The 15,380-nt window shown below is 32.7% G+C and overlaps 2 protein-coding genes across 2 annotated transcripts; one reads left to right on the forward strand and one right to left on the reverse strand.

Moving 5' to 3' along the window:
* Positions 1-4,673: 4,673 nt before the first annotated feature.
* LOC133679475 (probable LRR receptor-like serine/threonine-protein kinase IRK) lies at positions 4,674-6,321 on the reverse strand. Its single transcript, XM_062102081.1, has one exon. It carries the CDS (start codon positions 6,066-6,068, stop codon positions 4,911-4,913), a length of 1,158 nt encoding a protein of 385 aa, XP_061958065.1. The 5' UTR covers positions 6,069-6,321; the 3' UTR covers positions 4,674-4,910.
* A 4,947-nt stretch (positions 6,322-11,268) lies between these two features.
* Positions 11,269-15,272, forward strand: LOC133679540 (cyclase-like protein 2). Its single transcript, XM_062102159.1, has 7 exons — positions 11,269-11,745; positions 13,101-13,145; positions 13,317-13,389; positions 14,169-14,266; positions 14,368-14,438; positions 14,640-14,777; positions 15,032-15,272. Exons 1-6 carry the CDS (start codon positions 11,331-11,333, stop codon positions 14,763-14,765), a joined length of 828 nt encoding a protein of 275 aa, XP_061958143.1. The 5' UTR covers positions 11,269-11,330; the 3' UTR covers positions 14,766-14,777; positions 15,032-15,272.
* The last annotated feature ends 108 nt before the right edge of the window (positions 15,273-15,380 follow it).

The raw sequence follows: 15,380 nt of genomic DNA on the forward strand, positions 1-15,380 counted from the left end.
TTAAGAGTTATGGATCAGGTAGATAGATATGTCGGCCCTTTCAACCCAAGATCGCAACTCCAATTTCTCTCTGGAATTTTTAACGCCTTCATCGGATTATTTTGCCATTTCCAGCTCCGTTTTTTTTCCACCAAGGTATTCCAGATTATTGCGCATGACTAATTCCTCAAGGTTCTATCATATATTAAAATAGAAATATTTCCCGAATTTTTTTATTGAATCTACAAAAACTTAAATTAGCTTAAATGAGCAGAGCCTCTTCCACTTATGCCGCATCAACTTAATTGTATTTCATTAACTATAACCAAAATTGATCAACTATAGCGAGAACTACTGCTTACTATAATTGAATTTATTTTGAATTTTATTATTTTGTTACTTCTGTACTGTAGAGTGAATACTGTGTATTATGAGTATTTTCATTATGGGTTACACTGTTTGGTGGGGACATGTTTAAAGCTGCAACCAGCAGGCCTCAAACACCAGGCTGGAGGCATGTCTCCTAGAGCTGCAGACACCTGGCGCTCGGTCTGCCCAACCTTTAATACTTGGGTTGGCTGTCTGGGCGCTGACACCCCAGCATATATATGGTATTTGGGTAGCACTAGGAGGAAGCCATGTCCACACCCCACTTGAGAACACCTAGCACCTGGATCATGGCACCTGACCCAAGGGTCTGAGTCCGGTGTTGGGACTCATGATCAATGGGTATTGCGTAAGGACTCAGTTTTATTAGGTATTTCATCTAAACCTAAGGTTCCTGGGTTCTGGGATTCTAAATATTATTATTTGTTTTATAAATATTATTATTTTTATTATAATTAATATTATTAATAAAATAATTAATAAATTTGAAAGAAAATATTATTATTATTAATATTGAAAACATATTATTATTTATATTATAGATTTTTATGATTTTTTTTTATAAAAATAAAAAGTGAACCCGCGGTGCAGTATTATTTAAAATATTCAAAAATTCTAGGTATGAATATAAAAAATATTATAATTTGCGTTGTAAATATTATTATTTTTCTTATAATACAGAGTATTCATATAAAAAATATTATTATTTTTGTTCTAAATATTATTTTTTATTATAATTCAACGTATTCATAAAAAAGATATTATTATTTATGTTATATTATTATTATTATTTATAATAATTCAAAGTTTTAATATAAAAAATTATTATTATTTGTGCTCTAAATATTCTTGGAATGAAAAATAGTATTATTTGTGTTATGAATATTATTATTTTTACTATAATCAAAGGTATTAATATTAAAAATATTATCTTTTGTGATATAAATATTATTATTTTTATAATAATTAATATTGTTAATAAAATAATTACTAAATTAGAAAAAAATTATTCTTAGTATTGAAAAACAACCATAGATTTGATTTGAAAGGTAAAATTAAAAATTATTATTATTATTATTATTATTAATAAATTTTTAAAAATTGTTATTACTATCAAAGATAAATCACGTGGTGACATGCGACACATGGACAGATGCCTGTGTTCTGGGTAGCCTTGGCGCACACGTGGCATCTGGACTGCCTGCTTGTGTGTTGGTAGACCAAGCACACACGTAGTGCTTGGATTCCTGCCTCAATGCTGGGTACACTTCTGCGTACACATAACGCTTAGGGTGCCTGTGGTATGGACACACCCAAACACATATCTGACGTTTAGGTTATTGGTTGTGTAAGATCCTAAATAGATTTTAAATAGCCTTGGGTTCTGCCAATGTTATGACCTAATTTTTTTATAAAAATAAAAGGTAAGCTGCCACGTAACGCATGCAATATAACTAATTATTATCTATAATGCACGCGACATAAACAACACTTCGATGATCTATTGTACATGGCCTTTTTATTAATTAAGGTAGATTAACCATTGTGGAATGTTAGGACCAAAGCATCCCGCAAACTGGTATTTCTCATTACATTGGAAATTGCGTGCCAGAAAACTTAAATCTATACCGTTTTCATGGAGGCCTCCAAACAAAACGCTGCGTTTCAATATTCAATATGTTCCCGCAAATAAATTAGGCCTGCGTTTCTTAATTTTTTAAAAATTAAGAAATGATGAAATTGCAAAAAAAATCCAGCCATGAAATTAAATTCAAACAAAATAAAAAGCAATCCAAATAAAAGAAGACACGAAGTATGATATTTTTCTTAATAATATTTATATTTTTTAAATAATAAAAAAACCTCTCAACCAACTTAACAATAATAAAATGAAACTAGGATAAAAATATAAAAATGTTCCTATATGTAAGTTTAAGAAAAATATACTTTTAAGTTATTTTATTGTGATTAAAATATGAAAAATACAAAACAACCTTTTATATGCTGGCTCTAAATTTCTTTTAATCCAAGAGTATAATGGTTATCTTAATGTGCAAAATATAAGTGAAATTGATTAACTGTTACTTTTAAATTTGACAATGATAAATAAACTCCCGAGAAATTATTGAAGTAGCTGTGTTCCTTGTTTTTTAACAGTAAAATAAATATTTTATTGTGGATTGCTGGATTAAGAACACCACTCCTTTTAGATTTCCTGTTAATAATCCAAGAGAATGAACTCTGATAAGCGTAGCAGCCACAGTTTTCAATCAATTATTAATTTGCAATATTATCTTATATACAATCAATCATAAGCAACAACCCCTACAGGAATATGACCTATCATTCTTCTTCCTTTTCTCCTGGTTGCTCCTGTACTTTGCCTTTTTTCATTTTCAACAACAGCCCTCCGAGCAGTGTTTAAGCAGATCTGAAGTTATCACCTGCAAAAGCAACGGAGACCCTACAGTTGGGTCCCTGCATTTTTGTTGCGATTCACAACTGGCTGGTAAAGTTGACAATGAACTGCCCCCAACCTCATCGTGTAATAATGCACTGCAATTTCTTTTCCCCTCTCTACGCTTCCCGGAAATCGCTCCCCGCCCCCCCTTTACGATGTAACTGTAGTTTTTTTATATAATTAAATCTTAAACAGATTATTCACATTTAAATTACTTTCATAAAAAATATTTCCTTGAAAATACATCTCATGGAGATGTGCATCTGGGGGCCTGGCCGAGCGCTTGAAACTAAGATATCGCTGTCGTTTTAGAAAAGGTGAGTCGTAAGAGGTCCGGTGGCGTGCCTGGACTTTTGCGAACAATGTTGCAGAGGGTAAATCCACCATCTTTGCTGTCATTGTAACCACCTCTCTCCTTTCGTTTTATCACACCAACTTTTAATTAATCATAGAGGTAAGTGTTGTTTTGGGAAAAGGGTGGGCGGAAAGGGAGATTACTAAAGTTTAAAACTCAATTAGTAGATGGTTAACAACTTTCTTATTCAATACCTGCTGCTTTTGTAGGAATCTCGTGCTTAGATTTTGCGCAAGAACTTGAGATTTTGTTTGGTAAAACTCACATTTTTTTTTTTATAAATAACTTGTAACAAGGATAAATTTAAATTTAAAAGTTAAAGAATAAAAAATTTATTTTTTTTATTAAATCAAGATCTCGATCAATTTTGTAGTAAACCTTTGACAAGTTAAAAATTAAAAAAAAATATTAACATTTTATTAAATCACAATTCTGAGTCGATTTTATAATATTTTTTTTATGTAAATCAAGATTTATTTTTAATCAAATATATTTATAACTTTTTAAAATTATAAATCAATTTATCAAAATCATAACAGGCTGCAATGGTTAAACACGAATATCATCAGCGCACAATTAATTGGTAAGGATCATTTATTGTAATGAAAAAGACACATCCAAGGTATATGTGCATGCACAGGTTGCTCCACCGACAGATGCACACGGCTTCAGCCAGACCGTTCCAAAACAGAACAACCGTATTCGACGACTTTTCTCTGGTCTACAACCCAAACTTTAGTTATTATTTATGTTTTTTTTTTCTTTTATTAATATATATAATTCTCAATTTATTTGATAATATATATTTATAAATTTTTAATTTATTTTTTTTACTATAAAAATATATTTAAATAAATTTATTTAAAAAAGGTAGTTAAGTATAAAGTAGTTGATGCTATATGCCGAACTATCCCGACATTTGTCAGTTGCAAACCAGTAATGATGATAGATCCAACAAAATGGAGGTGGTGGAACTGCTTTTAAAGCTGCAGCCACCAAATATATACCCTTTTACACGGCTGAAACGTGTTCACATTTTCGCTAATTTCAATTAGAATATTTGTGCCTCTGGATAATCCATGTTTACTTGAAAAACCCATGTTCATTTTCTATTTGCAAGAGAGACTTGACCCTAATATCTTTTCAAAGAGAGAAACCTGTGCGCCATTAATTTTGAGGCCGGTGGCCTCTCTGTCAAAGTGTCCAGGTAGAAAAGGGGTATTTCCGAGGTGGTCAAACAATTGAAAACAATCTAGAACCGAGCGAGTCTCATTTCCAAAAGAATTACATTCATGCCATGACGTAATTAGCACGAACACAGTGATCAATGTCGGCATTGCATTTAAAACCCCTTTCGTTTCCCCCCTTCCTGGCCAGATTGCTTAGACAAGCACATGTGACATTATAACTCCTTGGCTTGAAATTGAAGGGAACATTTTAGAATCATTAACTAATTTCATTGTCTAGTTATTGGCTCAGGTAATAAATGCCTTTACTTAATTTGACATTTTAATTTTTTATCAATTAATTTGACATTAACCTTCGAAAATCTAACTTGAAAAATCCCAACTATTACAAATCAAAATCAATAACTAGTTATATGATCATCACCTTTATATCTAATTCACTGTTTTAAAAACTTTCAGTACACATTAGTATTACTCTCGCTATATATATATATATATATATATATATATATATATATATATTAAATAACAACCTGACGCCTTAAGACCTTGGTTTTCCACCGTAAGCTTGCTTGCATATAGAACTTGGCTTCTGCGAAGGCATGCACAGCTGAGACGAACCTGGACATGCTTGGAGACAATTATCCCCTATGCTACCGGAAACCGACGTGTCTGCGGCGAAAAAAGCCGGTGGTGGCTTTCCAATCAAGAAATTCCCATCGAGAAACAGCCTTCTCAAACTCTTCTTTCGACTATACTCCAATGGGATCGTGCCTCGTAAGCTGTTGTATCTGAGTGACAATGATGACAGCAGTGGATAATCAGCAAAATGCAAGGGGGCGTTTCCCTCGATTTTATTGAACCCAAGATCAACAGCCACGAGGTCACTGTTAGCAGGCTTTGGGATCTCGAGACGTGTCAAGCTGTTATTGGCTAAATCAACTTGTTGAAGCGCAGGTAAGAGAAAGAACCAAGATTCTAGTGTGCCAGTGAGCGAGTTTTCACTGAGTTCGACTACTTCTAACTGAGTTAAGCTGTCAAAGGATGATTTTGATAATGATCCAGACAAAGAATTGGCCTTCAAAGCCAGTTCTAGCAAGTTATATGGTAGTTTTGGTAAGGACCCAGTTAGTTTGTTGTAACTAAGGTCGAGTCTCCTTAAGCTTGACATTGAATTCATGGTTTTTGGGAGATAACCAGATAAAGAATTATGTGAAAGGTCTAAAGATTCGAGGGATTTAAGGTTTGTGATTGAGTCAGGGACCGAGCCAGAGAACGAGTTGGAACGGAGAGTCAGGGTTTGGAGGTTGATAAGAGAGGAGATGGAGGAGGGGATAGGACCGAAGAAGTTGTTATCTGCGAGGTCGAGGACAATGAGGCTGGTGAGTTGGGAAGTGAGTGGGGTGAGTCGCCCTGAGTAGCCAGCTGAATCAAGAGTGAGTTGTGTGACTCGAGTTGAGTCAGGGGAACAGGTGATGCCACAGGTGAAGCGGGTTCGACGAGGGATAGCACAGGGGTCGGCGATGAAGTCCCATGAAGCCAGGCAAGACCAAGGTTGGATTGAACTTGGCTTGACAGAGGCTTTGAAGGCTTTGAGAGCTGAGATGTCTTGTGGTAAGGTGAGAGACAAAGCTATGAGATTTTTGGTGCTGAAAAGAATAGAGAAGGTAAGCAGGAGCTGAAGGATGCTAGGCAGCATTTTCGCAGGTTGGAGATTTTGAGGACTCGAGAGGACAGGGAGGAGAAGTTGGGGGGGCTGTGCGTGTGGAATTTGAGTTTCGATGAGTTTTATGTATGGCTGGAGAGCACTTCAAGAGTTGGAGTTAGTGGATGTTCAGACAGGTACATGTTTGTATCAAGATATTTATAATGTGGGGGTGAATTTACTGTTGTTAGGATGCCCAAGTGCATGATTTGTGATTGTGGTTGGTTGAGCTCAGGGCTTATTGAATACAAAGAAATTGCATTGCTGGGGCTTGGAGCATAACAAATTATTTGGAATTGTCGAGTTTTCTAATGACACAATTAACATTTTCTAATGTTACCATGATAACACCCACAACTTCGAAACATATAAACATGGTTTCATGTCCTAGTTTTCGTCATTCAAAGAACTTGACGTCAGATTCTCGAGAAAAAAAAAAGGACTTTATGTCAGCAATTAGTTTAAAACGATAGCAATTATATTTTGAAATCCATCTCCACCTTACCGATCTTTTTCTTCTATCTTCTATTTCTATATATTAAGTTTTATTAGTGTTTGAGTTTTTTTTTAATTAATATGGCTATCTGGATCAGCTTGCTCACACCTCGACTAATCCCACGAACTCTGAAGTTAATGATCATGTAAGTTTTCAATAACCATCATATTAATAATTACATGACTCGAACCTGTGATACAAGAAAAATAAACACCTTAATTCTAAGCTCTAATCACTAGATCACCTACTAATAGATAGTTTAATATTTAATATATTAATAAATGGGCAAGCATTGCATTAGTTTTCTAAGGACATTTTAACATGTAAATTCCACGTTCATCAATTATGAAAAGAAAAAAAAAAGAAGAAACTACACAACTTTTGCTTGACAATAAAAACTTTGAATGAAATTTCCTTACTGCATGTTTATTAATAATTAGTTTTAGTTTGATTACATAAAAGATCATGTTATAAATGTATATTGTATAGCTTTTTGCTTAACATGAACAAGGAAAATGACTTCAACATAGGATCAATTCATTTTAAGGTCTCGTAAGTTGTTCAAAACTTTATTTTAATATATAGGGTAAATTTGTATCTCATTTACATTCTTATTATTTTTTAATTAAGTATTTTTTAAGAAATATCAAATCATGGGTGATATAATTTGAAGCATTTCTTTTTTCAAAAGTGGAGTATAATTAAAATTTTTAAGTAAATATGCATCGAGAATATAAAATATATATCTCATATACATATAATATTGCAAATGATCCACTATACAACTTTTCTGGAGTCAAGTCAATACAATGCAATATTTGAAGTTACGTACAAAGGTCTCTATAAATATGAATTAACGGTTCTAATAAATTATGTATGCAAGTCTCTGTAATATTCAAAGCATCATTTAAAAATTAATATGGGTAGGACCCCCTTGGCAGGACAACGGCTTGTATAATAGTAACACGATGATATATAAATCATAAACACTAGGGTGAAAATCTTGATTTTAACACATGAACAAGGTTTGCATGTGCAAGAGACCCATTTATTCACTAATCACATGGTGCCACATATGAAGATTATAAAACGAGACAAATCCCTTTTGCCATGTGTATATATATAAATAAATAAAATTCGAGGAGTGAGAGAAAAAATAAAATTTTAAACCGAAACCTTTGGATCAATTTTTTTTATATAACATATTTTTTTATTGTTTTTTTAAGAAATTAAAATATCGTTTGTAAGCTTTAACTTAAGAAGTGTATTGAATTTTTTTTTATTCATGAGCAAGACTACGAAAAAAAGGCGAGGAAGTTACAGTCGTGCTAGATAATCCTTGACAAAGCCCCTTAAACTATTTAAGAGTTTATGATAGTGTAATAGTTAAATTATGTGTCATTTACACCCTTATTGTTTCTCAATTATTTTTCTTACTGATAAAATTATAAATTCATGTAATAAAACTTTACAATATTTATTTAAATTAAATATGGATCGGGAATATATAATATATTACATGGACATATCTAAAAGGTTTTAATGTTTATTTTTTTAAAAAAAGTACAGAACAATTGGATGAAAAGAGCAAAAAAAAAAATAAAGTTCAAGAAGTTTCGAGGATTTTTTGTTCAAGTTTTGATGTTTAGAAAAAAAAAGAGAAACTTTGAGAAAAGCAATAAATAAATAAATAAATATATATATATATATATATTTATTCTATTTGTGTGTATAAAAAATAACAAAAAACTGAAACATTTATGAAGTATTTTAGGATTTTTGCACAGGGATTAATGTCTATAAAATAAAAAAAGGTACAAAACTTCAAGGAAAAGAGAAAGAGGACAGGAAGGAAGAAATTGAAAATTGATGAAGTCGAGGATTTCTCTGCAAGTTCTGATGTTTAAATAAGCGGATCACCCCCGCAAGGGCAGTTTTATGACTAGCTAGTAGTTAAATTCTATCATAACATTTATTGCGACACACTTTTATCCGCACCAAAAAAAAAAAAAATTTCTTATGGTCCATGATGCATGAAAATTGACAATGATGACATTTCATAGCAGCATATTAATGTATGATGAATGCAAATGACATACCTTTCATCCCCATGATAATGTTATTTTGAGTCTTCAACTTTATAATAATAGAACTATATATTTTTCAAATAAATTAGAGTTATGGATCTAAAACTGTTTTCTTAAAAAATTTATTTATTTTTACTAAAATTTAATATGATTTGTATGTTTTTGGATTGTTTTGATGTGCTGATGTCAAAAATAATTTTTAAAAAATAAAAAAAATCATCGACATGCATTTCAGCACGAAAAGTTATTTAAAAAGTAACCGTTACCACACTACCAAATATAACTGTATTTTATTAAATTAAGGAAGCTATTGTGTATGGGAAATCATAATTTATAATTTTAAACCCCATACGATTAATATAAAAGGAAGGCTGCTACCTTCAGATTATCAGTATATTCAATGTGATTTTAAGAATTCCATGGATACTCTCTTGCAAGTAAAGCATACGAGAAATACTTGGGCGCTCCCTGAGGCTGAGAGAGAGAGGAACAATTTCACAGAACAACAGAACAAACTATCAGAAGACAGTGTTCTCATTTTCGCATGAATATTGTTTGATATGTGTGGCTCAATACTAAACTAACTAATTCATAGAAGTTGACGACTCTAAGTATAAATTAAAAAGACATGGATATACTAGCCAGACCATCGAGGTCTACTTGTTGCTCAAAAGATGCCTCAGTAAGTGTTCTTACAAGGCAGACTGAAGAAAGGTTGGTTATTGTTTAATAAAATTTTAGACAGCTACTGCACAGCAAATATTAAACGACTAGAAAATAGCTGTCATGTCCGATAGTCCCACCGATATTTTCCCCTCGAAAAAACCTTGTAGTGATCAGAAACCTATTTCCATTAGTTCCATTTTCCCTGCTCAGCATAGCATTTTCTTCAATTTTCAGATTTTTAATCAGCAATCGCGGGTAGATAATCGGCAATAGAAACGAACTTGGGTCTTTTTTTTTTCTTCTCAAATAATTAAAAAAGTCGCATGCCATTTAACCTATGGCATGGTAGAGAAATCCTCAGAAAAAATTTAGAGAAAATGATTTTTTATCTTTATATTTTAGAAATTGTATCTAATCTATTACTTATAAACTTCTAATTGCATCAGCTTTGTCCTTAAAAAGTCTCTTTACACTTTCAATTTATCCTTGAGGGACGGGTCGAAAATCATTCTCTAAGGCCTTCGGTCTTTCATAGTCTAGGGTTTGATCCCTCCATCTAGGGATGGCCTTCCCCGACCCCTCCAGGCTCCTTTCTTGGTGAAGGTTTTCCCACAGTAGTCTCCAATATTTTAAATTGCCACTTTGGATTGATTATGGTTTTTATTTTATTTGCTTTCGGTAACTCTTCTCCTTGCTTATCAATGGATCTAGTGTTCAGAGAAACTGACTGTATACTAGCTTTATAGTAGAGAAGTGAAATTATTGTGTTTGTATGTGAATTTTAAGGCTATGCGGTTGTTATTATGGAGAGTGGTGGCTGGAGTTCTCTTGCTGTTTTTATTGGCAAATCTAGGGGGCTGTTAAGCTGTTTGGAGGAGTGCGGCGCTAGAATTACTGGTGTCAGTATTTGACCGCGAGAGAAATGATGGATTTCAGCTATTGGATGGTGTTTTTGGAGGTTGAAATCCTCTTGGAACCGTGCGTTTATGGTAGCGAAATGGAACACAGAGCCGGTCATGTTTCTTGGTTAGCCGGGCTGTGACGTGTATGGTAAGGATGATTCCTCCACTCCCAAGGTGATTATATTGAGAGTGTTTTGGTGGACGGAGGTGGAAAACGGTGATAAAGTATACCGATGGGGTCTACTTCTACTGTTCTTCCTAGTCAGATGAATTGCCTGTCTTCTCCATTGTGTTACTGACGTTTGACACGATTGGCTAGATGAACTACTTGTTATAGTGCCCTTTATAGGTTTTAATGGACTACGAGTTCATGTCCTTTCCATCACAAATTGTCATTGTTTTTAGACTTTCTGCTAGTAATTTGGACATTATATCTTTCATTAATGAAATTTCATTCTTGTTAGAAAAAAATTAAAAATAATTAATGACTAAATTAAGGGTTTCAAGTTAGAGGTTTTGACAATATATACAACCCAAACCTTCCAATTGAAATAGTTTGAGGATCACATGATAATTCTCACACTGTCAATAAATTTTTTTTTTGAATTCGAGAAAATTCTATTTTTTAAAAACATATTTTATAAGTTTAGATAAATAAATAAAATTTTAGCTGTTTCAAGTTTCTATAAGAGATACACATTTTAATTTGAATTCTAAATTTGTTATGCGAATCCCAATCTCTTTATTATTATAATACTACGGCTTCTTGAAACTTTCTTAAAGGATGAAATACGAGGACTTCCAGGAGCTCTGTCAATAAATTGAGGACACTTAAAATGCATTTTTCACAATAGTATTTTTTTTTTAAAAAAAAATAGTGAGAATGCAATAGAACCATTTCATTTATACGAGTAAGGCTGTACAAATAGAAAAACTACGTCATAAAAATATCTTATGATATAAAAAATCAATAAATCTCTTATAGTGTGGCAGCTTCTATACCCATTGAAATATCAACCACGGACCGACCAAGCAACCACAACCACAAGTTTTATCATTATCTTTCCTCAGATACAGTACTTTTCAACTCACATTTTGAGTAACTATGGTCAAAACCAAATCCATGACATCTCTCCTCTTGTTACTACTCCTCTCTCCCCTCTCCACCGTCACATCCTCCAGCGCCGCTTACCCCACTATCCCTGGCACGACGGACACCTCGGTCTCAGCTTCACAAGACAGTAAACTTATCCCAATCAGACGTGAAGTGTATGGTGATGGGAGAATATTTGACATTACTCACAAGTACAGAAGCGACCTGCCGTCTTTCGCCAAAGAAAACGGGCTAGGCAAGTTCTTGTGGCTCCGTGAAAGCATGAAGAATGGGTCCTCCGCCAACATATCGGAGATGAAGTTGATCACTCATACTGGCACACACGTTGATGCACCTGGACATTACCATGATCATTACTTCGATGCTGGGTTTGATGTGGACACTCTTGACCTTGAAGTGCTTAATGGTAATTGACTAAACAAAATTTTATCTTTATATATTTTATTAAAAATTTCAAATCAAGAAAAACATACAAATATAATTTTCTTTAATTATTGGCTGCATTGGGCTGGCCTGCAACAACATAAAGATGCCCCCAATATAGACACGCTTAGGTATAGTTAAAGTTACTTAGTTAAGATCGGGCTCGGCAATGTCTCGATTCTAGACGTGTTGGGTCTTGGCAATGCTCAGATCCAAGTACTATTGGATTTGATTGATGGTGTTAGACCAGTGGACGGGTCTGGTAATACAGGAGGCCCAACACAATCTAGGTTTGGAACCTGCTAAATCCAAGCACCATCTAGATTTGGTGCCTGCCAGGCCTAGCTCTTGAGATTTGGCAAGTGTTGCCAAGCCCGATAGCTTGCACTGTTAAGCTAATAAGGTGGATCTTGCGTGTGTTTCTTAAAAATGTTGAGCTTGATAATTTTTGTTATTGTAGCCCGGATGTGACCTGATTTGCTATAATTTAACATAATTAAATTTATAAATTTTTATATAAATTATCAGAGGATTTATTTCTCAACAAATATATTTAATTAAAAATGTTTATATTCTACTAATACTGTTATGTATATTAAAGTCTTTCATGACTTGTTATATTTTTATTTTTTAACTAGATAAAATGAATGGAATATAGTTTACAATACAATTTTAAATATTACAAAAATAAAATTATACTTCAATTCTAAAAAGACAAGACTCGTAGGTTATAAATACACAATAAAATTTTCATAATAAAAATTTATAATTTTCATTCTTTAACGCATATATATTTTTAGAGTATTTTTCTAAAATAATATTATATTTTTTCTCTTTAAAAAATATTTATATAAGTATTAGAGAATCCTTACCTTTACTAAAGAGAATTTTTTGCAGGTATCAATCGCACGTCACCTTAACCTATTAAACATCAAGTATAAGCTATCAACCATTTACACTAATAAATAAAATTGTCAGAAACAATTAATTAATCAATTATCTAATTCAAAATTCTTGTTAACAAGCTTCTTGGATTTTTAGTATTTCATTAGGAATGATTATATTCTTTAATTTCTTTTACAAGCAAATACTAAGATTGTGGCGTTTAGTTGATTTGCTTCTGGTTTTTTATTTGCCTTTTCTTTTTATTTAATTGATATATGAGAAAGTAGTTTCTTTTAAGTGGAACTTCTGGACCTGAAAGGATCATATGAGACCCAACCAGGGGCAATTTAGTCCTAGACAGCCAGTGCTGAGACAGGGAAAAAAAAAATTTTCGCTGTTAAACTATATTTTATTTTTGTTTTTCTGGACATTAACTATTGTTTTAATACATAGGTCCTGGGCTATTAATTGATGTTCCGAGGGGAACGAACATAACTGGTATGTATTTCAGTTAGTTATGAATTTTATAGCTACAAACACATTTCTTGTTTATGTTTTTTTTTTTTTTTAATGTACTTTCCTTTGGCCCTTTTATGGTTTCAATTTTATAGTTTTTGTTTGGGATTATTTCCTGCATAAACTCAACGGTACTTAATTTATTTCATACAGCTGAGGTTATGAAGTCCTTGCGTATTCCTAAAGGAGTTCGTCGTGTTCTTTTCAGAACAGAAAATACTGACAGGTAATTCTACGTTTGCGTGTCCACACGCGCACACGCAATGGGCCGAGATGGATGCTTTATTTTCATCGGGTCATATCATATTGTGTTTGAATCCAAATATCCAATACCGTAATAAAAAAAATAAAAAACTTATTAATTGTGAGGGCGTCAATCTACGTGTCAATGCCTTAAAAGTCGGGCTACTGTGAAGTGTTTGTTACTGTGAGTTATTTTTAAAAAATAATTATTTATTTTTAAAAATATTTTTACTTGAAAATATATTAAAATAATATATATTTTTTAATTTTTAAAATTTATTTTTAATATTAATACATTAAAACAATCTAAAAATATAAAATAAATTATATATCTTGAAAAAAAATTCAAATTTTTACAAAACAAAAATTGTAGTACTTGTCCTCAACAGAAATTTTAATTCTTAGTACACTGTTTTTATTGGTGTTTACATGCATTTTAAAAATATATTTATCTTGAAAAATATTAAATTAATATTTTTTTAATTCTTTTCAATAATTTTGGTATCTTAATATTAGTAATAAAAAAAACATGTTTAATATATTTTCAAATTAAAATTACTTTTTGTTTTAAAATGCGTGTCTGGTAATAGGTAAAACTTTTAACTAGAGTCGTGTGTTTTCCATGGACAACATTGTGAGACCCAATGGGCTGTAAGAATATCTCGTATGTTGGGGGCCCAGACTACCGGAACAGATAGGCTGGCTGCTGATTTCGATCATAGCTATTTTCTTTACTGAAAATATTTTAAATAAAAATCTCAGGCGACTAATGTTCAAAAATCAGTTTGATACAAGCTTTGTCGGATTTACTACGGACGGAGCAAAATGGCTGGTGGAGAACACTGACATTAAGCTTATTGGTAGCTGTTAGCCTCCTTAATTTAACACTTGGTTCTTTTGCTATATATATATTTTTTTTGTCAAACATAAATATACGCACACGTATTCTTGACCAATGTAGGGATCGATTACTTGGCTGTTGCTGCCTGGAGTGATGTGGTTCCAGGCCATCTTGTCCTTCTGGAAAGCAGGGTGAGACTGATATACTGTCTAGAGATTAGATGACGACGATCATGTCAAAGCACCTTTCTTTCTGGCCAATTGACCTAATTTCACTCCTAACTTCAACAACTAGAACCCAGAATAAGTTTCAATAAACGGTGACTCTTGCATTTAAGGAAAACAGTGCATCGGCCACCAACATTCAGCCTTGAATATTCTAGCTCGTTTCAGGAAATCATCATTGTGGAAGGCCTAAAACTCGATGACATCCAACCTGGAGTTTATTCTATCCACTGCTTGCCCCTAAGGATACCTGGTGCTGAAGGATCGCCAACCCGATGCATTCTCATCAAATGACAACTTTTCATTGTAAGTTAATTTATTGGATCTTAAGCGCTAACTTCAAACTTGATTATAATTGTCACAGATTATCTGTATACCGCGCAAAGAAATATATATCCAGGCATTGTGCCACCTGCATGTTAACATTTTAATTTGTCTGCGATTCGTTTTTTCTTTGATATACAATTGATGGCTACCTTTTGAAGTAAAATGTATGCAATGACTTGCTACTTTTTATTTATTCATTGCTAGGTTCATGCAAACTGCCTGATTTCTTGTAGGAAACAATGATTTCAGCCCCAGGGAGGTACTGAGTGGAATAAAACAGTGCAAGAGAAGTCGATCACCATTCACCTGGCCCTGTGCCCTACTATTTGGACTCTTGACTGCGGGAGAGATACTATAAAGATGATATTATACTTCGAATACACTGTTCTATGTATGATTGTGATTAATTATTAATGCTACTGGTAATCAAATAGCCTTTCATATATAATAGTAGTTGATATAGAGTTCGTTTGACGTGATTTTTGAATTATATATAACTTTCGATGATGAGTCATCATCAAAAAAATAGTTTTCATCAATAACATATTTAAAAATGAATTAAAATGACTTTTAATTTGAAAT

The sequence above is a fragment of the Populus nigra genome, chromosome 19, assembly GCF_951802175.1.
Source record: "Populus nigra chromosome 19, ddPopNigr1.1, whole genome shotgun sequence".
Taxonomy (NCBI): domain Eukaryota; kingdom Viridiplantae; phylum Streptophyta; class Magnoliopsida; order Malpighiales; family Salicaceae; genus Populus; species Populus nigra.